The 25,889-nt window shown below is 43.4% G+C and overlaps 1 protein-coding gene across 6 annotated transcripts in view; it reads right to left on the reverse strand.

Annotated features, from left to right (window-relative positions):
- Window positions 1-25,889, reverse strand: part of MYH10 (myosin heavy chain 10) — a 122,130-nt gene that overhangs the window by 81,289 nt on the left and 14,952 nt on the right. For all 6 annotated transcript variants that reach the window (XM_059877752.1, XM_005220298.5, XM_005220299.5 and 3 more), the window contains 2 exon segments: window positions 18,864-19,020; window positions 7,385-7,412 (listed from right to left, as the gene is read on the reverse strand). In XM_059877752.1, coding sequence (XP_059733735.1) covers window positions 7,385-7,412; window positions 18,864-19,020 — 185 coding nt within the window.

The raw sequence follows: 25,889 nt of genomic DNA on the forward strand, positions 1-25,889 counted from the left end.
GATCAAAATGATAATGTTCTCTATCTTAACAGAGGTTTACGTTATACAAATAATTCAGCCCATATATACTTAAAGCACATAAACACTTAAGAGTTTTGCATTCTGTTATACCGTAAGTCCCCTACATATGAAGGAGTTCTGTTTCGAGAGCACATTCAGAAGTCCAATTTCTTCCTAAGCCCAACAAAGTTAGCCTAAGTACCTAACACAATGTGCTATATAGTACTGTACTGTAATAGGTTCCTAAGACTTTCCACACAAATCCACAAAAACAAATAAAAAAAACATTTTTAATCTTACAGTATAATAGTACCTTGAAAAGTACAGTAGTACAACAGCTGGCACACAGAGTTGTCATCGAGTGAAGAAGCAAGAAGTGTTACCAACTGGAGGAGGGAAAGGACGTGGGAGACGGTAGAGCTGAAGGATCGTCAGCAACAGGAGACGGAGGGCAAGCTGCAATGTCACTCTCGTCTGATGTTGATGGAACACAGGTTCATATCTTTGAAAGTTCACAACGTGAAGGTTTGTATGTAGGGGACTTAAGTGCATGTGAATTTTGTCTCAAAAAGATAAAGATGCAAATCCTGAACTTTACTTAATGTTATGTATGCTGAAGTATTTAGGGGGAAGCACACTGATCTACAAATGCATCAAATGAAGGGATTAATAGCCCAAAGAGTGGTTTTTCAGTTGAAAATGAAAACATCTGATCAATCAGCAGTCACCGAAAGAAATACCATCCAACCTTAAGCAGTCAAAGTGTTAGTAGCTTAGTCGTGTCAGATTCTTTGCGACCCCATGGAATGTAGACCACCAGGCTCCTCTATTCATGAAATTCTCCAGGCAAGAATACTGCAGTGGGTAGCCATTCCCTTCTCCCGGAGATCTAACCAACTCAGGGATGGAACCCAGGTCTCCTGCTTAAGCTGAGCCTCCTGAAAATGCAGCTCCCATGGAACCCCATCCCAAGGAGTTTCTGGACTGGGGGAAGTCTGACCCTGAGCACCAGCAAGTACAAATTCAGCTGTCCACTGGCATCACAAAGCCCCATAGAACCCTCCATACTCTCCCCTAGAAGCCCCAATCCACCTACACCACCCCCCGTTTCTTAAATTTAGTATGGAAGCCTTTTATTTCTGGTTTTCACCCAGTTACTCATCACTGAATACTCCCACACGTGTGCATACATAAACTCTGTCTTCTCTCCTGTTAGTCCACTGTCCATTTGTAGATCCCCAACCACAGGACCCAAGTTGGAAAAGTTTCCCTCCCAACACAAACAACAAAATGGATTGATAGAGGGATGACCAGACCAATATATAATAAGCAAACATAGTAAAATATTAATGGCAGAATCTAGATGGTAGATATATAGAACTTTACTGCAAAAATTCTTTCACCTTTATGTTTGAAAATATTCCTAATAAAATGTTCAGAAAACTCAAAAAAAAAAAAAAAGCAAATATGGTTTATCTGATGACTGCTTTCTGCACACAAAGAGATACCCCAGCTGCTGTAGCTCATAAACCCACACCTCATCACTGATGCATACATCAGTCTCAAACGACAATGACCATCTAATTATAAGTGCTAGAGCTTACAATGGTCACTTTTGGTGACAAGAGTAAAGCAGTGCTCACTAACCTTAGGTTTTGTCAAACAGCAGTCACTCCCTCCCCAAGTGTTTCCTGCTTCCAAACATTCCAAAGAGTCCTCATCCAAAATGATCATCCAAGCTCACAAACCACCCAAAAAGGAGAGGAATGTGTCCTGCCCTCATCCCGTCTGCTGCATGCAGGGTCACCGTGACTGCGACACTGCAGGCAGGTGACCCGAGTGCTACTCCTCTCTCACTCGTGAGCAGCCGTCCTGGGCCCCGGGGCGGGAAGGAGGGGCCCGGCTCACATGCTGGAAGCACCGCCGTTCTTGCGGGGCTCTGTGAGCCGTCCGGAGGCCCAGGGAACGCGTGTGAGGAAGAAAGGGGGCGGATTTACCATACCTTACCATACCCATTTCATGGAGCTTCAGTGGTTAGATTCTCAGGGCAGTTTTCCTCTACTAACTGATGCTCTATAGTGAAGAACCTGGCTGCTCTTTGTTCCTGATTCCTGGGAGGTCTGGAGCCTCCAGGTACCTGGAATGTTAGGTACCCCCCATGTTAGTCATGGTGGGCACTTGGCTAGCTATAGGATGGGGACTGGACAAGCTGAAAAGCCAAACGGGCAATTAGAGGTTTGTGCCTTTGATCCAAGTGACCCTCCTGGGAGGGGAAAGGGGATGGACACGGATTCAATAATCGTGCCTACATAGTGAAGCCTAATAAAAACTCTTTGAAGCTCAGGTGAGCTTCCTGGTTGGTAATATACACCAATGCACTGGGAGCGGAAGTGACCAGAGCAAATGGAAGCTGTGCCTTTGGGAAACTCCAGCTCTCACCCTCTCTAGCTCTGATTTGTCACTCTAGCAAAGTATTGAATCTGAGTGGGTAGTGGCCACCCTCAAATGTGTAGCTATTTGGTCAGAAGTACGGGTGGCGTGGGAACCCCTGAGCTTGTGGCTGGTATCTGCAGAGCCAGCCCACACGATGGGTGTGCCTTGGGAAATCAAGGTCAGAATTGCTTCAAAACCGGTAGTTTTAAAAAGATGTTTGCGGCTCACTTTCTGAATAACTGACTTTTCTGAAGAATATGCCCAGTGGAATAAAATAAAATAAAAAACTGAGCAGACTATTCTAGAATATAGACTTAAAATGAAGAGACATAAGTAATGCAAGGAATGAGACCTGACAGGATTGTGGATCTTTGGAAGTCATAAGAAACACGTTGAAGACTATTATAGAAATTCACATATGGATTTCATATGAGACAACATTACTGTTTCATTGTCAAGTATGACAATGTGTGTTATGTGGGCACACCCTTGCTCTTAGGAATCACCTGTGGCGTATCCAGGGGTCAAGTGTCAGAGTATCTGCAAACAGGCTTGTGTGTGTACAGAAACAAGGGACACATTGAAGTAAAGGGTACACGAGCACTTAATGTATCACTCTTTCAACTTTTCAATAAAACTTAGGTTTGTATTCGTTTTACATGAAAACTTGGGAGAAATGCAAAGGTTTAAAAAAAAGAAAAAACATAAAATTTGGTAAAATTTAACTCACTGAAGTTAGGGGATGGGTATCTGGGGGTCTCCAACTATTCTATTTTTGTGTAGGTTTGAAATTTCAAAATAAAACACCTTTATAAAATAGTATCGGAAAGGTTTTGCCCTTTGAAAACACATACAGTATTCAATTGTTTCTAAAACTTCCTAATCTTAAGGCTGTTTCCTTGGTTCCTACTTAATTAAGAGATTCATTGTTTTGTTTGCATTTTTATCCATTTACTTAGGATGCCCAAAAGCAGTGTTCCAGGTTCTCAGAGGATAATTAAAAAGCAATCAAAGTCACAGTTCCTACCCTTCTGTCTAGCTGTAAAACAAGACACAAAGACCCAAATAGGTAATGAATCACAGCATGTGAGGAACAGGGCCTGACGAGAGGAAATCAGTGTGGGCTGGAGCCAGCTGCACCATGGGGCTTATGTCCTCCCTGGAGGGAGAGAGAGGAGAAAGGCAAGGGAGTCAGCCAGGATCCCAGAAGACGGGGCAGACAGTAGGTGCTGGGCGGAGCTAGGGCAGGGCAGGACAGGAGAAATACGAAATGAGGCGACAACTGGAAATGGGAATGAAAGAGAGCAGGGAGTCAAAGCAGACGGCAACGTTTTAAGCCTTGAGTCTGGAAACACAAAGCGCTGATGATGGAAAGAAAGATACTGGGAGACCCATCTTGTTTGTGTGAGAACAGAGGTTAATTTGTCGGCGTGTTCAGTTTAAACTGGCTTTTATTCCCTGCTTCACAGCTTGCGCTCCAGGAAGACCCAAACACCTGTAATTGCCTGACACCGTTCTCACCTTCTGTCCCCTGTGCCCGTAAGGTCCACTGATTCTGTCAGAAGCTATAAGAAATTGTGACAAAGGTGAAGGTCCAGAAACTCATCTAGCTGTGGGGCCACCCACCTAAGCTAAAAAACCCCTGGAAGCCAGTAAGGCCCAGCCTAGACTGCCATCTCCCATGGGCCCAATCTCCCCACCCTGCCCCTGCCAGATCCACCAGGGCCCAGAGGTGAGCTCTGCAGGGGACTTCAGATCGCGCCCCCACCAGCCTTGATCGCTGCTCAAAATGCAGCTCCTCTGGCCACTCTTCATTCTTACCCTCTCATTTTCTTTCTCCTGATTCCAAACCCAATTATTGTCTGCTCTGCTGCTGCGTCGCTTCAGTCGTGTCCGATTCTGTGCAACCCCATAGACAGCAGCCCACCAGGCTCCCCCGTCCCTGGGACTCTCTAGGCAAGAACACTGGAGTGGGTTGCCATTTCCTTCTCCAATGCGTGAAAGTGAAAAGTGAAAGTGAAGTCGCTCAGTCGTGTCTGACCCTCAGCAACCCCATGGACTGCAGCCTACCAGGCTCCTCCGTCCATGGGATTTTCCAGCCAAGAGTACTGGAGTGGGTTGCCATTGCCTTTTCCAATACATGAAAGTGAAGAGTCAAAGTGAAGTCACTCAGTCGTGTCTGACTCTTAGCGACCCCATGGACTACAGCCTACCAGGCTCCTCCGTCCATAGGATTTTCCAGGTAACAGTACTGGAGTGGGTTGCCATTGCCTTCTCCGATTTTCTGTTCTAGCCCCCCTCTTTTCCTCCATACTCTGTGGGATCCCCATTCCACAGTGTGCAAAGTCACCCACGTTCTCGGCTTCCTGACTGAACATTCCCCTCCGCTTGGCCATACTTCATATCACACACCTGTGTGAGCATACACACACATATACATCATCACACACACACACACACACACATCAGGGGCATCCTTCTCACTCCCCCAATGCTGTTTCTAGACTCTCTTGTTCTTCTTTTTTTTTTTTTTTTTTTAGACTCTCTTGTTCTAAAAGCCCCTACCTCTCACCTCTCTGAGGTCACACACAGCAGGAGGAGTGGTTCTGACACTGGATTTATTTTGCTTAGTAAGATCTTAAAAAACAACCCCCCCACCCCGCCACCCACGCTGTTTCAAAAAAGAAAGCACTTTTATTTCCAAAGAAAACAGGAAGGGTCTTATCTTGGAATAAAGGACATTCCTCTAAGTGAAATAATTTAGCTTTATGAAGGGCTTATCAGAGGCCACTGCCCTCAAACCATCACTTGTGTGTGTGTGTGTGTGTGTGTGTGTATGTCAAAGCCCCTCCTCTCCTTGTGTGAGCAACACACCCAACCCTTTGACTCAGTGACACCCTCCACCCCATGCCCTCCTGCCCTCCCCCCCACTTCTCAGCTGCCCACTCCTTCGGCCACACTTGAGGAGCTCCCTCCCAACACCTGCGGCCACGACGCCTGTTCTTCCTGCTCCTGCTTCCCCAGGAGGCCCTGCTCTCCAGTTTCCTGACCCATCTCCCTCCAATCAGTCCCCCGTCGTGTGCCACACCCCATGGTCCATCATGACAGTCTCTCTCGCTGACGTTCTCAGTTCTCTCATCTCAGTGACCCCCACCTGAACCCACTTATAAAAACTTTGGTGGATTAAATATGATTCCCCATTTCGACACCCTGGTAGGGGAGTGTCCACAGCAAAGGCCCCAAGTGGCTCTGGGCAGCCAGGGCTAGCCCACTGGAGAATGAAAGGATCCACCAAGGCACCCCAGTCAACAGTCAACCAGCCCCCTGGCCCTCAGCTGCCCCCAGCCGCCGGGTGAGCCCCAGGTGAGACGGCTGGGGCTGGCTCGGCTCAGCAGACAGGCCCAGCTGAGTCCAATCCAAGGGCTTGGAAAACTGCTTTCAGTCACTAAGTGTCTGGTAGTTTGTTGTTTAAGAAAAGCTAATTTGTATAACTCAGAAGCTAAACATCACTGGAAGAAAATTTACATGAGACAGGCTTATTTTCTACTTCTCTTACACTTCTTGTTATCAAACACCAAAGTTTCTATGGGAAAGAAAAGCCAAGAGATGAGAACTTTCTCTGTTTCTGGGCCCCCCCACCCGCCCACATCAGGCCCTGTCGCCTCCCTGACCCTGGCCCTCTAGGGGCCCTGACTCTCACCCATCTTGTCCTACCCCACCCCCATCAGTTTAACCTCTCCTACCTTAAAGACACCACCAGTAAAAAAAAAAAAAAAAGACACCACCAGTAACAACAAAAATTGATTCCTTACTGCTTTTCAAATGCTACAATTTTCACTCTAGAGCTATTTGGAAGTTGTAGGCCCAGACTTAGCTTTTTGCTGCTTTTTAAAAACTTTCTCTCTCACACACACATACACCCATGTCATTCCTTGACTGCTGTCTGGCCTGACTCCCTGCCCACCCCAGTGCACTGAGGGGACCACGACCAGCCTCCCTCGCCCACGTGAAACCCCAGGCACGTGTTCCTGTGTATTTCAGTCTCTATGGTGTCTGCAGCCTATGGCTTGGGCGTCTCTGTGGAGTCTCACCCGCCTCCCCACCCTTGAACCCCGTCTGGGGATCCCACACTCTGAGGGGACCTCACTTACCGCATGGCTTCCGTCATCTAGGCTGCCAGCTCTGCATTCCAGGCACAGCTCCGACTCCACGTCGAATAACCTAGAGAGGGCTCCCCCAGGAGCGCCTCAGGCACCTCAAAGTCAATGTCCTCTACCAAACTCCTCCCCCTTTGCCCTGAACCTGTTCCTCCTCCTTCCCGAGTCTCTGAAATCCTCTGAAATCCACACAACTCCACCCTCTCCGAGCTCCTCTTTCTCAGGCCTGTCTCGCAACCTAAGCCCCACTTAGACATGCCCACTTCCACGAGCACCTCCCCACTTGAAGGCACTTCCAGCTCTCACGTGGGTAACTTATTAGCCTTCCACTCGGTCTTCTCGCGATAACGCTTCCCGGTCCTCCATCTTCCCCACTGCAGCTAACATGAGTGTCCTAACCAGCAAAAATGATCACTTCCTGCTGTGGATGTTGCATTCAATCCTGACTTTCCAGCACTTCACACACCGGCACATGATAATCAATAATGCTTCCTGGGTGATACAGGGAAATTACTGAAAAGTCCAGGAGGTCAACACTTGGACAAACCTACTAAAGACCTAAGTTTCACAGATTAACATTATGAAATGTGTGAAAAGCCCAGTTTGACAGCCAAACAGTAACACCAAAGCTAAGCAGAGCTTGCATACCTTAGACTTAAAACAGTTAACAGCAAGGTTTACATCAATCTCTTTAAATTACTGCTCTCCTGTCCCCCTTCCTCTCTCAAATACCAAAATTGCTTTTACTTTCCAACAGAACAGAAAAGAAGTCTGAACGTTTAACATTTACTTACGTGCAAAGAATTGACTGGTCCTCACGATCTAGAAAACAAAATAAACAGAAAGACATTGAATATCTGCCTGTTTTTTAAAATATTTGATAAATAATAAATAGCCTGATAGCCTCTAAAATACTAGGAACTCTGCCCCTCTTAGGCCAAGTTAACGCTTTCCAATCCTGTTATGCATCATACAGTCCTAAATTCAGTCAAGTTCATCATTCTTATGCCAGATTATCTGGGGAAGGTAACAATGCAGGCTCAGACAACTTTATATGCCTAATGAACCTGGATTCTCGAAGCCTGATGCTCATCAGAGTCAACCAGGAAATTTTATAGAAACAAACTTCCCAGAGCTCCACCTTTAGGGGAGGGACTGAACACCGCTTTTTACTTAGGTTCCTCAAGTGATTCTGATGCAGGGCCAGGCTTGGAAACCATTACCTTACAAGAAAACCCATAACCAGAGAGAAATCGTTATCAATATACACCTTAAAGAAGAAAAAAAAAAGTATCAAACACTGAATGGAAAAGAAGATTAAGGGAGGATAAACATCTGTAAGAGTTTAACCACTGTATGAAGTCAGAACATTAAATAGAGCAAAAAATAAGGAAAGAATATAAAAGGAAAAAACCATCATGACTTTAAAGTGATAAATAATTTAAAGTACTCATATTTAGGGCTTCCCTGGTAGCTCAGCTGGTAAAGAATCCACCTGCAAAAGCAAGAGACCCCAGTTCGATTCCTGGGTTGGGAGGATCCCCTGGAGAAGGGAATGGCTACCCACTCCAGTACTCTGGGTCTGGAGAATTCCATGGACCGTATAGTCCATGGGGTCCACATATAAAAAGGTTAAATGCAAGCCAACAGCCTTTCTTGGGCACGTCCTTCCCGGATCCACAAGCACTTGGATGATCTCTGCCTGCCCTTCCTGCTCAGCTCAGTTGTATCTCCTCTGTGGGTCCCCTCCAGACCCTCTTCCTTAGGCTCCTCACTGCTTCCTTCTTTTGACCATATTTTGGGGTTAGACAAACAATACTGCCAACTGCCTGCCCAACTAGTATGTGCTAAGATCAGAGCCCATCTTGCTTCTTTACTCCCAGACTTAACACCAGCCTTAGGTCAACTGAGAGAATCCAGTGCGAGGAGCCAGGCGGCACTGGCAAGACACTGGGAACTGGAATCTTCTGTCCTAGTTCCAACCTTGCAGCAAACTGCCCACATATCTATAAATGAAACGTTGATTCCTTGCTGGTTTCGGGCTCTTCACCTATAAAACTAGGATTTTACCAAGTTTTTAAATATTATTCCCTCTAAACATGAACCCTTGCCCCAAATTCTCCTGGTCTGAGAATGTTTATAGAACTCCACTTTTCCAAGTTTTCACGGCTTTGCTGAACTAGTTTACACATTAGAGAAATCAAAACACACGCCAAAAAGTAACCACAATCAAATGGCCTCCTAACTTATTCAGAGCAGCTTTCTTCCTGCATCTGGACATGCTATTTTCATTGTGTGAAATCTGAGCTCTTCCCAACCACAATCTACCCTTCAAACCTGTTCTGTGTTTCTTCTCCCATGCTTCTCATCCTACCCACCCCAATAAAACAAAGGGACTCTCTTTGCAGGTGGACCCATATGTTCTTGTCATGTCTTACATCAGCTTTGGGCCTCAGTTTCACTATCAGTACAATCAGGTGAGGGCTTGGCAACCTTCACGATTCCCTCCATAGAATACTCTATAACTGAATCATTCCTTCTTTCTGCTTCACTGAATTCTCTTCACCCTTTGAGGATCAGCTTAGGCACCCCAAATGTTTCCAGTGAACTTTATACTCTAAGAACCTATCGATGTAACCAGACTCAGCATATATCATATATTATAGTGACATTTAAGGGAAATACTTTATGTTCAGAAATGCAACCAGCCTTCTAAAGAGGAGCGATTCATTTGATAGCTCAGTTACTGTCCACAGCACCTCCCCAAAACCATAAATGGAGGTACTCAATAAATCCATGTTGAATTAAATTGTATTTTCAACAGTGAAAGTGATTTTAGATCAGTGACCTCAGCTCCTACCTTAAAAACACTAGAAAAGAACAAATTAAACCCAAAATGAGTAGAACAAAAAAAAGTACAAGGAACAAAAATCAGTGAAATGGGAAAACAGGAAAAGAAAATGGTGGCCAAATGCTGGCTCTTTGAGGTAAATCTCTAGACAAAATGATCAGAAATAAGACACACATTGCCAACATCTGGAACAAGAAAGGGAAAACCACTATAGATCCCAGAGATACTAAAAGGATAATAAGAAAATATTAGGAGCCACTTTCTGCTAAAAAATTCCACAACTAAAATGAACAGAATAATTTCTTTAAAGGATAGACTACTAAAGTTCACTCAAGACGAATCAATAACCTGAACAGATGTAGAAAAGACATTCAATGAAACAACATCCATTCATGAGTGAAAACAAAAAAGAGAGCAAACGAGGAATACAAGGGACTTCAACGACTTGATAAAGGGCATCCACACAACACCTGCAGCTAACATCATGCTTAACGGTGAAAACTGAATGCTGCCCCCGGAGACCAGGAATAAGACAAGGATGTCTGTTCTCACACCTATTCAACATCACCAATAAAAATAATTTAAAAGCATACACTTGAAAAGGAGGAAATAACAATGTCTATCTGCAGAGGACATGACTGTCTAGAGAGAATTCCAAAGAGTCTACCAAAAAACTTTACAGAATAAGTGACTTCTGCAAGGTTACAAAAGATGTCAATATATGTATTTTTAAAATAATATATATATTTTAAATTTCTATATATCAATAGTGAACAATTGGTAATTAAAATTGTAAAGTTCCATTTAACACCAAAAACATGAAATACTTAGTTATCCTAAGGTATATGCTACACTTATAATGAATATGTGTGAGATCTATGTGCTAAAGACTGTAAAACACCAATGAAATAAAAGAAGACCTACATTAACAGAGAGACAAACCATGTTCATGGATTGGAAGACTCAATACTCTTGTCAGTTCTGCCCTTTTTGTTCTATAGATTCAGTGCAACCCAATCAAAACGTGAAAAGTGGGCCATTTTTAGAAAATGGCAAGTTGATTTCTAAAATTTATATTGAAAGACAAAGGAACAATTTACGATTTATTATATGACTATTATAATCAAGATGGTATGAAAAAGGACAAATGTACAGATCAAAGGAACAGAATCCTGACAAAGCAATTCATTGGAGAAAAAAAATGTTTTCTCAATAAATGATGCCAAGATCTACTGGATATTCACATGCAGAACAATGAACTTCAATCCATACCTTACACCATACATGAAAATTAACTCAAGATGGATCACAGATTGAGTGGGAAAAAAATCACAAATCACTTATCCAATAAAGGACTTGTGGCTAAAAAAGAGTTCTCAAAAGTGAATAAGAAAACAAACCATCCAATTTCTTTAATGGTTAAAAGATTTGAACACTTCACAAAAGAAGACATACAGGTGGCATAAGCAAGCAAAAGATGCTTACTGTCCTTAGTCATCTGGGAAGCGCAATTTAAGACCACAATCAAATAGCACAGCACACTTATCAGACTACAGTTTAATAAGCAACCGACAACACCAAGTGCTGACAGAAAGCAGAACCGGAACTTTCACCCACTGATGGTACAGACGAAAAATGGCACAGCCACCTGGAAAAGAGCGCGGTAGTTTCTTACAAAGTTAAAATACACCTACCGTGTCACCCAGCAATCCTACTCCCGATTATTGAGTCATATGAAATTAAAACTTACCCTCACAAAAACCTGTACACAATCGACCCTAGTGTCTTAACTGCCAAGAAACGTGAACCATATAAATGCCCCTCAGGTAAGTGAGTGAACAACTGTAGAACATGCACACGATGGAACACTCTAGAAACCACAAGGAGTGAACTACTGGTAGGTGACGCTCAAGTGCACTGTGTCAGTGAAAGAAGCCAGACTGAAAAGGCTAACCTGTGTCTGATTACATGACGTCCTGGAAAAGGCGAAACTACAGTGACAAAGGAAAACATCGGTGGCTGTCATGGACTAGGGGAGAGGGAATGACTATGAGGAGCGTGTAGAAATTTGCATGGAAGATAGAACTGTTCTATATCTTGACTGTAGTTATATAACTAGATGTATTTGTCAAAACTCAAAGAACTATATCCTAAAAAGGCTGAATTTTACTGCATATAAATGATACCTTAAATAAAAGTACATATATTTAGTTTTCCCATCCAGCAACATGTTACATATTTCTCTACACTTAAGACTTCAAAAATGTTTAGCAATATAAGAAATACTGCCTTATATTTGGGTTCTACCTATTTTTGCTCACTGCTAACATTTATTGGAGAAGACCCTGATGCTTGGAAAGACTGAAGACAAAAAGAGAAGGGGTCAACAAAAGGTCAGATGGTTAGATAGCATCACTGACTCAAAGGACATGAATCAGAGCAAACTCCAGGAGATAGTGAGGGCCAGGGAAGCCTGGCGTGCTGCAGTCCATGGGGGCGCAGAGAGTCAGACACGACTTAACAACTGAACAACAATATGTATTTTTGGCTAGAGGATAAGCACATTGTTAAACTTGTTGCCCCGTCAAATCACCGTCTCGCCCCTCACGAGCCCTTTCGCCTCTGATGCTCGCGCCCCCTTAGTTGTCTTCATAGCCCTTATCACATTATGATAGTGTCTTCATTTGCTGGTATCCTCAGTGAGATAACAGATCTCTAACCAAGTCACTAGCAGGGTTTGCCTACATTTCACAGTTTCTCAGGGTAACGAGTATTACTGTTTCCCACTGTCTGTATTTCCACATTGTAAGAATCATTACATAGATTCAAGGCAACTATAATTCATTATAAAACATTCTTGCACCTAACATAAAATAATGCCCATTGTCCGCTTCTGCTTTGACTTCTACTTTGGACTTGAGGTGACTTAACTGGGGCTTTCTTTTTGTACTCATTTGGCTGAGGAAATGCTCATCACTGCACTGCTATTATTCTTCTACTTGGAGAGGTCTCTCTCGTAAGCGGCATATGATTATATTAGGCTCTGCTATTTATAGGGGGTTAAAGAGTTGACTCATTGGAAAAGACTCTGATGCTGGGAGGGATTGGGGGCAGGAGGAGAAGGGTACAACAGAGGATGAGATGGCTGGATGGCATCACCGACTCGATGGATGTGAGTCTGAGTGAACTCCGGGAGTTGGTGATGGACAGGGAGGCCTGGCGTGCTGCGATTCATGGGGTCGCAAAGAGTCGGACATGACTGAGCGACTGAACTGAGCTGAAAAGTATATTTACTGCTGTAGCTGGTGTTACCTGTTTTCTGACCTTTCAAACCCTTCCTTGATGTTCCTTTTATTTATTTTTTTTAATTTAATTTTATTTTTTTAAATTTTATTTTATTTTTAAACTTTACAATATTGTATTAGTTTTGCCAAATATCAAAATGAATCCACCACAGGTATACCTGTGTTCCTTTTAAAAGATGGTCTGTTTTCCTTGCTTTTCTTTCTCCTAATGGGGTCTCTTTGGCTTCAAGGCATGTGGGATCCCACTTCCCCGACCAGGGATTGAACCCTCATGCCTTATATTGGAAGGTGAAGTCTTCAACCAAAAGTGAAGTGAAGTGCAAGTCGCTCAGTCATGCCCGACTTTTTGCAATCCCATGAACTGTACAGTCCATGGGATTCTCCAGGCCAGAATACTGGAGTGGGTAGCCTTTTCTCCCTAATCTACATGTAAAGGTTCACATTTTAATGTATATCAATCCTAGTCTTAAAGTACTTATTGGAGAGAGGAGTTGGTATATGTGATTATTATTATTATTATACTAGTACATCACTCGGTGTATCAGACATAGTTTCAAGACAGCCGCTCAGGATTCCACTATAGAAATGAGCCATCCATTAAGTAGTTACTTACTGCTAGAACAACTGGTTATTTTCAGTGTTTCGCAGGAAGCTGTGTCAGACTCTTTGTGTCCTATGGATTGTAGCCCGCCAAGCTCCTCTGTCCATGGGACTCTCCAGGCAAGAATACTGGAGTGGGTTGCCATGTCCTCCTTCAGGGGATCTTCCCAACCCAGGGATTGAACCCGTGTCTCTTATGTCTCCCGCACTGGCAGGCAGGTTCTTTACCACTAGTGCCTCCTGGGAACCCCCGTCAGGAAGCTACTGGAGGTTATTCTCCATCCAAAATACAGCCTATAGGACCCATAAATTAAGACAGGAAAACAAGCATGGAAAGAAGCAAGGGATTTCCAGGGTGCAGGCGCAGGCAAGTCGGAGGGGCACTAAGCGAAGAGTGGAGGACAGAGGGTCCCAGGAGGCGTGGCTCTGGCGGAGGAAAGACACCGATCACTTACTTGATACACGTCCCTGTACTGAAAGAAGACCTGTAGTTCTGTCAAATTAATGCTGGTCACTGCAAAACTCCTTTGTTCCCCCCAAAATAGGAAAATTACTAACCCCAGGGAAAACAGCAAATTGTGTAAGAAGAGAAATGTGATCACAGGAGAAACAGTTTACACGTTGACTACTACTAAAATGCCAAAAAATGTTGACTTAACTTCAATCAGGAAGATGGGGGGAATGTAGTTAAAAACTTTTTTCATAGTAGGAAGTCTATAGAAAACAACATAAGTTAAAAAAAAATATCATAAGCCTATTACTCATAAATACATACAAACACAAGACAAAACAGACAAAATGACTTCCTCTTAGGAGGAAATCCAGAATGGGCAGGGGGAGGACAGCTATTTGTTTTCTTTATCAATAACGTAACCTTGTTGTGGGCTTCCCAGGTGGCTCAGTGGTAAAGAATCCGCCTGCCAATGCAGGTTGGATCCCTGGTCTGGGAAGATCTCCTGGAGCAGGAAATGGCAACTCACTCCAGTATTTGCCTGGGAAATCCCATCAACAGAAGAGCCTGGCGGGCTACAGTCCATGGGGTTGCAGAGTTGGACAGAACTTACTGACTAAACAACAGTGACAATTACTGCTATACCATGTGTTTCATTGTTTAACTATCTTTATGCATTATTTTTTAATAAAAAGTAAGCATTCAAAGTCCTTTGGCAGCTTCTGATCTTGATGTTATCCAGACTATTCTGCATTGTCTAATGGTTTAAAACCATTTAGATAACACAGGAATTATTTAGTCCTCGAGATTGGAGAGACTTCATTGTTGAAATTATTTGGGCCTCATGTCTTTGGGACATAAAGGTAAATGTCTCACAACCTTTACCATTTCTCCCACTGGCATTGTTCAGAGTTTTCCACCTTATTTCAAGGCATTTTTGTCTCTGTTTATAGTGTTATAAAACCTTTATCCTTTCTGGTGATTCTCTCTTCTTAGTCACACTTGCCAAACACTTGTCTGTTTTATGGTCTTTTCATGGAACCAGTTCAAGTTTTACTTAATTTTATGTTTTTCTTCTTATTTAGGTTCATTTCATGCTGTACTATTTTGTTTAAATTGAGGTATAACTGATACATAACATTATATTAGTTTCAGGTGTACAACACAATGATTCAATATTTGTATATACTGTGAAATGATCACCACAGTTACATCTTAACATCCAGGCTGTATTTTTAAAGGACTTTTTTTTTTTATGTGTGTGAAATGAAACACAGAAAACCTCATGAGACAAAAAGCTCAGTAAATTATCATAAAGTTGCTTTTTATCTACCTTGTGAGTAAAAGGTCTGTGTATAAATTTTTGTTTACTAATAAAATATTTATAACTATGAATTATTTCTTAAAGCGGTTTTTGCCATAAGCCATCAGTTTTTTACACACGATATTTTGTTGTGATTAATGTCTAAAGAATCTGTAATAGCAGTTTTGATTTCTACTTTTACCAAAAAGCCATATGGATGAACAGTTAGCTGCAGAAACAGTAAGAAGAAGTCATTAAGCAGCACTTGCACCAAACAGGTGGGAATCTGTAAATACCTTGCCTTACTGCACTGTGGTTGGAGAATGTGGCCAGATCTGAGATTTTTAATGGTGACTTAGCATCAAAATTACAAGTTGAGGTTGTAAACCTTCTTTCTAGTTGACGGGCAGTAGTCCTGTATGTAGTTTTCAATTCAAGCTTGCTAAATTGTGTTGATCACATTCTTTATGTTCTTTTCCCGCCTCCTGCTCCTGCTAAGTCGTTTCAGTTGTGTCCGACTCCATGCAACCCCAGAGACAGCAGGCCACCAGGCTCCCCCGTCCCTGGGATTCTCCAAGGCAAGAACACTGGAGTGGGTTGCCATTTCCTTCTCCAATGCGTGAAAGTGAAAAGTGAAAGGGAAGTCGCTCAGTCGTGTCCGACTCTTCGTGACCCCATGGATTACAGCCTACCTGGCTCCTCCGTCCATGGGATTTTCCAGGCAAGAGTACTGGAGTGGGGTGCCACTGCCTTCTCCCTTTTCCTCCCTACTTATCTCAAATTCTAAGAGAAGCACATTAAAGCTCCCCGTCTACTTATGGGTCACATTTCCTTTGTATTTCCAACAGTGACCCAGTGTCAATGATGCAAATGTAAGTATTGCCTGACTCTCCTAGAGGATTCCATCACAGTGTTTCTCACTTAAATCTCCAATCTCTGCTCCCTCCTCATTCTTAGCTGAGACCCTGCTTCATGTTTCCCTGAGAGCACAGGAGCAAGCGTTTTCACAAGTTCCTACCCAACGACTGGCAGATGCTTCCAAGAAATCTGGCTGTGAAGGGAAGGAGAGGAGGGAAGAGAGAACTTTCTAAAGTAACGAAGAAAACTTCAGCACGTTTAACACTAACATTAAGAGCCCGTACAAAGGCAAGCAGAAGACAATGGACACTGTGAGCTTCCTGAGATGGATCCTGGGAGAGATGTGACAGGCGTCAGAGATGAAGGAGGTGGGAAGACTGGCCTCGGACAGGAGCGGGTTCAAGAGAGGATGGTTTGTAAATGTGGCTCAGGAGACTGGAGCACTTCCACTTGGGTAGTTTCTAACTTCTCCATGGAACAGGGGAAGCAGCCATCAGCTGGGGAGGAAAGCAGGGACCCACGAAGCTGCAGGGGGCAGAGGCCTGAGGCAGACATTAGGGAGAATGAGATTATAACCTTAATAGACAATCAAGGAAGGATTAACAAGGGTGTTCTGTGTGGAATCTGGGCTTGTGGTCACACAATTACAGGAGTACTGATTCAATTGTATGACGAGAACTCCAGAGGCGTCAGCAACCCAAGTAAGAGCATTAAAAAAAGACAAACAACTTGATTGATCTGGGGTGAGAATTCTGCCAACCAAGTATAACTTCCCTGGTGGTCCAGTGGCTAAGACTCCGTGCTCCCAGTGCAGGGCACCTGGGTTCCCTGGTCGAGGAACTGGACCCACATGCCACAACCGAAAGATCCCATGTGCCCCAACCAAGACCTCGTGCAGCCAAATAAGTAAATTTTTTTTTTTTAAAGTATAACAAAAGAGCAAAGAGACAGGGTGTAGGATACTGACAAAGATGGCTGAAATGATACTATGAAATCCAAACTAAGTGAGGAAGAAAGTTAAGGCAGCACTGATAATACACAGGGGAAAGGCAGAGCAACACATGGGCCCTGAGAGCCAAACAGTCAAAGAACACGGGCAGGAGACTTGCTGACTGAGCTGCCAAGACGGAAGGATTTTGCAAGAGAATTTCTGAAATACTATTTGAAAAATAAGATCATTTCAGAAGGCGTCAAAGTCTAGGGTGTCAGCAGCATAAGTGAGAAGAGAAGAAGATTAAGGATCTGCGAGACCAAGGGGTTGGCTGTTAACGAGAAACTAGGAAGTAACACAGGGTTATGTCAGGCCTTGAGGCAGAGAAAAATGACATGTCGGGGGCCAGACCAACCAAATAATGAGGCGAGGAGGAGGGAGGAGGGGGCCCCAGAAGAAAGATGCTACAGTGATGAGGGCAGGCAGAGGAGGGGCAGCATTTTCAAGGGGTGAAGAGTAGTTAATGAACAGTCCAGCAGACACCCTGGGAGTAAAGACAGTGACCTCGCCTCCCGGTGCATAGGGTCTGAGTGCAGGAGCCATCGCAGGGCAAAGCCAGGTTTCAGTTAAAGCCCGGAGGAAAAGAAAACATTCGATGCAGACACTGAATGGGTAGGGAGGTTTGCACATCACAGAGTGGGAGTAAGGCTAAATGAAAAGAGAGCTTTATGGAAACAAAGATGTGGCTGGGAAACTGAAGACTAAGATGTGGATTTCATTCTAAGCCTCCAGGGAGAGAGGAGAATCTCAGTTCTTGGACATTCACGGTGGCTCCTGCAACTACTGTTACAGCAGAACTTGCCTTTAGGTGTGTCTAGGTCAACAGGTCGGTAGCCATGAGGGCTGCTGCTGAATGGAGGCTTGCTGGGGTGGACGGCCATGAGGGGGCGTCAGGGTCCAAGGAGGAAGAATGACACCCCAGGGAGCCCGGGGTGTCAGTAGTCTTTAGGCCCCGCGCATGGTTATGTACCAGGCACAGCCCTCAGAATTGCTGGGTTCAGGACTGCAAGCGAGAAGTCTGAGCCCATTGACTCCATAGGGATCATGTGACTGTGCCCCGTCCACACCATGCTACCTGAGACCCAGCACGGGTCTCCTTTCAGGATCCCTGCCTGGCGCTTTGTGAACCCTCTGTCTCAAGACTCAAGACTTTCTTCAGCTCTGGTCAACTTTTTCAAAACTATCACTTCTTTCTTGGCTCTTGAGAGCCACGGAGTTTTGATTATATTGGCCTGCGGTAGAGTTCAAAAATATATGAAAACTAGATGCTTTTAAACATAAAAACTAACATGATGTATTTATGAAGCAACATGCATACTTACCGGCTGCCTATAGAAAACAGCCGTGTCACCCAGTCTAACCTTAAGAATTCACAATTTTTCTACAATAAACATATATTACTTTTCCTTTAATCTTTAAAAGAAAAAAAAAAAACAAAAAAACAACTTAAAGCCCTCTGTAGAGAAGACAGAAACAGGGCTTTCCTGGTGGCTCAGTGGTAAAGAATCCACCTGCCAATGCAGGAGATCTGGGTTCTATCCCTGGTCTGGGAAGATCGCATGTGCCGAGCAACTAAGCCTGCGTACCACAACTACTAAGCCTGTACTCTAGAGCTCAGGAACTGTAACCACTGAGCCCGAGTGCTACTGGAGCCCGCGTGCTACTGGAGCCCGCACACCTAGAGCCTATGTTCTGCAACAAGAGGAGCCACTGCTAAAAGAAGCCACACACCGCAACGTAGAGTAGGCCCCACCTGCCACAAGCCTGCGCAGCGATGAAGACCCAGCACAGACAAAAAATAATTTTTTAAAAAAGGTAAAAAAAAAGACAAGGCTGAGACATTAAACAACAAAAACCCAGGTTACATTTAAGAAATTCTGAGTATTCGGCACTGTAAACGTCATTTTCAGTTACCTTGAAGCATGCATCTGTAAGCAGATTCTGATATAGCGTAGATGTGTGGAGGCATCTCGTGACGCTTCTTCCCTCTGTACATTTCAATAATATTCTCAGAGTAAATTGGAAGGTTCTTGTAAGGATTTATGACTACACAGAAGAGTCCAGAATAGGTCTAGAACAGATAAAAATAAGATACAGTGTTAAAAACTACTGCATGTTATCAGGTGGGGTCCAATCAGGAGACAAACCACACAGTAATGTGAACAGGGGATCTTTATCATTTGCATAATTAATCTATCCCTGAAATTAAATCTAGCCCGTAATGGGCAATTCCAAACCACAAGCGGTTCTCCCACAGATGCGATTGCTAAATGGTACTTCCTTAGATTCAATTCCCTCATCTGTCAAATAGAAACAATAATAAATGCTTCATGGCTTTACAGGGTCATTATTCAAACAGCATGTCATTTGCTTTTTCAAATTCATTCTCTTCAAAGTGTATGAGGTAGGAAAAGTCCATCACGGTGGTTTCAGGTTCCACTCTGCAATTCATCTTGAAGGAAATACTCATGGTCAAATTTGGGTATAATATCAATTATATTTTTTGGAAAATATAGATTTTTTTCATAACAGTAATTTATGTCAACTTGTTACAGGTTTATTTTTAAATGAGGTAATAAACATTTAAAATATTTAATTTCTAAACACAGTAAATATCATTAAAAAATAATCCACATAAACAGCTCTTTGGAGGCCCTCAATAATTTTTAAGTCACAAGTCTAAGAAGATAAAAACCCTCCTCATCAGTAAGGTAATCATTACTCAGAATTAATAGTAGGAGCATTTTTGCCTTTGGTTTTTTTTTTTTTTTAATTCACACAGACATGATTTCTGAGAACTGCCTTTGGGAATAATGGAAAAACAAGAGTGGTTAGGACTGCTGCCAGATTCTCCAGTCCTGGCGGGCCGAACACACCTCAGCTGCACTGGAAACCAGACCCTTTACTTTGGGTGATTCTAAGTCTAAAGGTGAGAGGACCCTAGAAAAGGCTGAAGACTGATGATGCTCGTTCCCCTCATGGAGCATGGAGGGGCCTCTAACCATCGGCTGCTTAGAAAGGCTGAAACCCTTGACAGTGGCCACCAGGGGGCACTGTCGAGACCATGCTGCTCTGAATGCAGCAGTTAATGATGCTGAAAGGAAAGGCTGCTGGAAAAAAAAAAAAAGTTGAAGTGATCAGAATCAACTCTCTAGCTGTTCTTTATCTTTGCTTCCCTCCCAACAGAAGATGGAATGCACTTCCTACCTAGATTAGTGCTTGGGACTAAAACAAAGGCAAGCAAGGGCCCCCTGCCTGAGCTCACCGATTTGGCCCGACCTCTAAACTGACCAGATGGACACCCTCCCTGTTTGCCCGAGGCCACAGTAATTACCTGCCCCTCCCTAGCTGACCCCTGGGTCTGCAGCCGCTGGCTTTCTCACATCCAGCATCACACTCTGAGATGCAGGGCTGGCTCTCAGTCTTGCACCCAGCACCCTGACACCTTCCACCAACCTTCTACCAACGGGTCTCTAGTCTGACTAGCCCAGCCTCTCTCTGCCACCCACAGGACAAAAAGGAAACAAGAGATGATTAAAAACAGATTTTATTAATGGCGAGAAAACTAAGAGGCAATCTTAACATTAAAATTTTTTTGAGTTTCATTTACACACAGTAAATTTGACAAATCATAACTATATCTCAATGAACTGTAATATATAAACATCTACTTTTTTATTCAAAAATGAGATGATATCTCTATCATGAAGTTACACTGCACTTTTCATTTGTAAGAGGCAAATAATTGCAGACTAGCCCAAAATGAGAACAAGAATTCAAACGAAGTTAAAACGTGCAAATTCAGTCTAACACCCCATAGCATGTACAGTATGCTAACAGACCCTAACAACGACATTTGTAATCAGAAATCATTCCAGCATGTGTGTCCACCATGTGGTGGAGGCTTTTCTGAGAACTAGGATTACAGATGAGTAAGTCTCACAAGTATGATTAAGTCATCAAAAAACAAGATGGAATAATCATCAGTATTCTATGCTTGCCAAAGAGGAGCAGTGACAGAGGTTTAAGTGAAGATACTAAACTGAGGTGCTTAAAGAGCTAAACTTCTATCTCAAAATTAGCTCAAATGCTGGGCTCCTGCATTAACTGATCACTGCACCTTGGTCTTCCCCAAGTCACATGGAAGAAGAGCGGTGGGGATGTTAAAACCATCTCTCTGGAGGCCTCAAGTTCAAAGTAGGCTTCATTACTGTTTGAATACACACGCATGATGTTAAGCACCTTTAAGAAGGATACACTCTAGGGATGAACACAATAAAGACACATTAAATAAGATGCAGTATAAGGTATTAAGAAGAGAATGATACAAAAAGAAAAAGATGCACAGGTCTTTGCAGTACAGAAAACTCTGGAGCATAACAAACAACAAGCCTATGGCCACCTGGTCAGAAACAGTAAAACCAGGTGCAAAGTCCAGGCCCAGAGGGTTGCTGATGTTCTTTCTAAAGACAAATAGGTCAAAACGAAGGATAAAGGAATTCCTATTAAAACAGTAAGAAGGTACAGCCTGGGAGGGTACATCCAGGACAGAGTGAAGGGCAGTGTAGCTGACAATGGTCTGTTCTGTGGAAGGTGAGAGGAAGAGCCTAGACAGGCAAATGGCAGCACTGAGATTCTGTCCTCTCCAGGTGATTAGGTATCCGGGGCTCAGGGAGAAGTGTGATGGAAGGGAGGAGGCATTCCTCACACAGTATAAATCTGGCAGCCACATGGAAGAGAGCCTGAAGAGGCAAGAGGTGGGAAGCAGAAGGTGGAGGTGTCTCCAGGCACAGTAACAGGCCTGCAGGAGAGAAAAGCAAGACAAAAACGGAGCAGCGGGACACTTCCCTCGTGGTCCAGTGATTAAGACTCAGTACTCCCAGTGCAGGGGGCACAGGTTTGATCCCTGGTCGAGGAACTAAGATCCCACACGACGCACGGCATGGTCAAAAATAAATAAATTAATTTTTTAAAAAAAGAGCAGAATTGAGTCATGAAGAAAGTAGACTAAAAACTCAATAGCACTCAGAACTCTGACTAGAGAAATCCATTCAAGGTGTGTGTTAAAATTGACTCCAAGGTCACCAAGCTTCAGAGAATGGAAAAGTTATGGGCGGATAGGAAAAATCATTTGATTTGTGGGGAAAGATAATGAATCCCTCTTCAACATATTAAGACTGTGGCTTGTTAAAAGGAGAGTCATTACAAGAGGGGAGCCCAAGAGAATGAATGCCTACTGAATAGTGAGAAACACTAAAATCCTAAAGTCATGAGAACATTTTGAAAAACTGCAAAGTCTTGAAGAAGCTTGTACAGTAGTTTTAGGACAGCAAGTAACAGTTATTAAGGTGAAGGGGGTGGCAGAAGATGAGATGGTTAGATAGCATCACTGACTCAATGGACACGAATCTGAGGAAACTCCAGGAGATGGTAAAGAACAAGGAAGCCTGGTATGCTGCAGTCCTTGGGGTCGCAGAGAATCGGACAGGACTTACTGACTGAACAACAAACCAAAAAGAGACATACAAAAACACTAGCACACAAAAGAGACTCATTAATTTTTTAGCACCCTATGCTGCTGAGTTGGTGACAGGCAGAAGTCTGGCGCTGCAGTCCATGGGGTCGCAAAGAGATGGACAAGTCTGAGCGGCTGAACTGAACTGATGCTGCTTTCATGCTTCCAAGCTTCTCTGTATGCTTATCCCTCTGCTTAGAACACCCATCTTCTACCCAGTATTGGAAAATGTTACTCATCCTTTAGGGCTGGGCCTCAGTTTAAGAAAGCAGGGATATGCATATACATTATTACTTTGAAGCTTTGAAGGATTAGAGAACCAGAAAACTAAGGCCGGTAGAGATGCCAGTGCAATGGAGCAGATACGACAGTCTCCTGTTAGAGACAGGGCACTGAACTGGGGGCATCACACAAACCTCCACCCCAACCACAGCCCTCGGAAGAAATCACACATCCACCCGAGAGGAAAGGAAGGGAAGAAAGAACAATTCACTCACACCATCTGCAAACACCACACCTGGATGAAATTCACATGTGGCTTAGGGGAAAAGAACCTGCCTGCCAATGTGGAGACTCGGGTTCGATCCCTGGGTCAGGAAGATCCCCTGGAGAAGGCAATGGCACCCCACTCCAGCACTCTTGCATGGGAAATCCCATGGACGGCGGATCCTGGAGGGCTACAGCCCATGGGGTCAGAAAACTTACCAACTTATGACACAACACAATTTAAAAAACAACAACAACCCTACATAATGAGGGAAGGTTCATCATCCAGAATATTCAGAGAGAGAAATGACCTCTGGACATTCTCTATAAAATAAGCTGAAAGAAAACCTGAAGAAATAGATTTATGGCTACAACAGAATGGAGTATGATGTAGACTCTTAAAGACACAACAAAGGTAGATAATAAAAGAAAAAGGAGGTACAGAGATAAAAATAATTTGACAAATATGAAAGTTAAATTGAATAAATTAAAGATAAACATGAAGAGCACAGAAAGGATTACTAAAATATTCATCATTATCACTCCTTAGGGGGGAAAATGACCAAAATTCTGTAAAAAGAACAACAATAAAAAATAAACTTGAAGAAAACTGTGTGTGTGCGGGAGCTGCTGCTGCTGCTAAGTCGCTTCAGGCGTGTCCAACTCTGTGCGACCCCATAGACGGCAGCCCACCAGGCTTCCCCGTCCCTGGGATTCTCAAGGCAAGAACACTGGAGTGGGGTGCCATTTCCTTCTCCAATGCAGGGAAGTGAAAAGTGAAAGTGAAGTCGCTCAGTCGTGTCTCACTCCTAGTGACCCCATGGACTGCAGCTTACCAGGCTCCTCCGTCCATGGGATTTTCCAGGCAAGAGTACTGGAGTGGGGTGCCATTGCCTTCTCCGTGTGCAGGAGAGGGGCAGGTAATACACAGTGAGTTAATAAATAATGTATCAAGCCAATAAACATAGAAGGAATGACATTAAATTATCACCATTTGGCTTCCTAATGAAATGATGGATCAGGACAGTGCCCATCACAGGTGCTAAAACCCTTCAGGAAGGGCAGACATTCCTAAAACAGGAATCAGGCTGACAAAGCCCAAACTGACTCACTGACCCATCTCAGCATCGTGAAGTGAGACAGCCGGCATCCTGTGCCTCTGGAATCCGAATGTGATCAAGCCTCTGCATTCAGTTTACAGGAGGCACCACGGGAATGCAATCAACAGAATCCAGACTATGGGAAACTCTACAGCACAACAGACCTTGTTTCTTTACAAAAAAAAAAAAAAAGCCACCCAGGAGGATGGTAAACATCCCAGGCTTTCAGCTGGGACCCTAACTGGAGTACCCTGAGAGGTTAGAGAGTACCAGAAATAGACCAGACCAAAGCCGGGGAGGGAGGGAGGTAAACCCCCGAGTGACCTACACGCACACTCATTCCCCTTGATCTAACTGCCTGCCCAGAGCGTGAGGTCACCCAGAGCCTCAGATTACCTCCACAACCTCTCATATACAGTAACTGGCACAGAGGTGACGGTTGTAACTAAAATCCAGAATAATATGTGGGTCTCCTATGAGTCTGGAGAAGGCAATGGCACCCCACTCCAGTACTCTTGCCTGGAAAATCTCATGGACAGAGGAACCTGGTAGGCTGCAGTCCATGGGGTCGCTAAGAGTTGGACGTGACTGAGCGAATTCACTTTCACGCATTGGAGAAGGAAATGGCAGCCCACTCCAGTGTTCTTGCTTGGAGAATCCCAGGGAAGGCAGAGCCTGGTGGGCTGCCGTCTATGGGGTTGCACAGAGTCGGACATGACTAAAGCGACTTAGCAGCAGCAGCAGCTCCTATGAGTCTACTTTTAATGCCCTTGCATCTTGTATCCTAGACAATCATAGGCTCAAGTAATAAAAAGACATGATTGAAATTACTAAAATTGATAAGCCTCTGGTGAGACTCATTTTAAAAAGGGTAGAACAGATGCTCAGTACTGGGAATGCAAGAGAACATCACAGCAAATCCTACAGGAGAAAAGAGGGTTATTAGGAACACATCAGGCGAATTAATTTGAAAATTTAGATGAAATACACAAATTCCTAGAAAAACTCAATTATCAAAACTGTTACCCAAAGTTTTTAATCTGAAAAATTCAAGAACTATGAAAGAAAAACTTCCCCACAAAGGAAACTATATCATTATTTTTAAATGAAATAACATCAATACTATCCACATTCTTCCAGAGAAAATACAAAGATAAAATAGTCCCAGATTCATTTTAAAAAGCCAGCATAATTTTGACAGCAAAACATGACAAGGACATTATAAGAAAGGGAAATTTTCAGTCAATCGCCTTTATGAATATAGATACAAAAATTCTACACAAAATATTAGCAAACAAAATCTAGGAATCCAGTAATATATATAAAGAATACTGGTCCTTGCCAGGTTAGTCTACCACTAAAAAATACAGTATACGATTCACCACAATAACTAAATAACCAGAAAAATCACACTATCGTCTGATCAGAAGCTGAAAAATGTTTGATAAATTAACACCCAGTCCGTATTTAAAATGGCATAGACAATGGCAATCCACTCCAGGATTCTTGCCTGGAAAATTCCATGGACAGAGGAGCCCAGCGGACTACGGTCCATAGGGTTACAAAGAGTTGGACAGGAATCGGTATGTAAACAGTATTTAAAAAAACTCATCCATGCAGAATAAAAACTAGCAATAGAAGGAAACTTCCCTGAATCTGATAAAAGAATATTCAAAACAAATCATTCTTAGTAGTGAAATGTTGAAAAGTTTCTGATACAAAGATGCCTTCAATAACCACTACTATCCAGCAAACATTTACTGAACTTCTTAGACAATGCAATAAAGCAACGTACAAGAATTAGAAAGGAAAAAATAACACTGTCATCTGCAGACAACA

The sequence above is a fragment of the Bos taurus genome, chromosome 19, assembly GCF_002263795.3.
Source record: "Bos taurus isolate L1 Dominette 01449 registration number 42190680 breed Hereford chromosome 19, ARS-UCD2.0, whole genome shotgun sequence".
Taxonomy (NCBI): Eukaryota; Metazoa; Chordata; class Mammalia; order Artiodactyla; family Bovidae; genus Bos; species Bos taurus.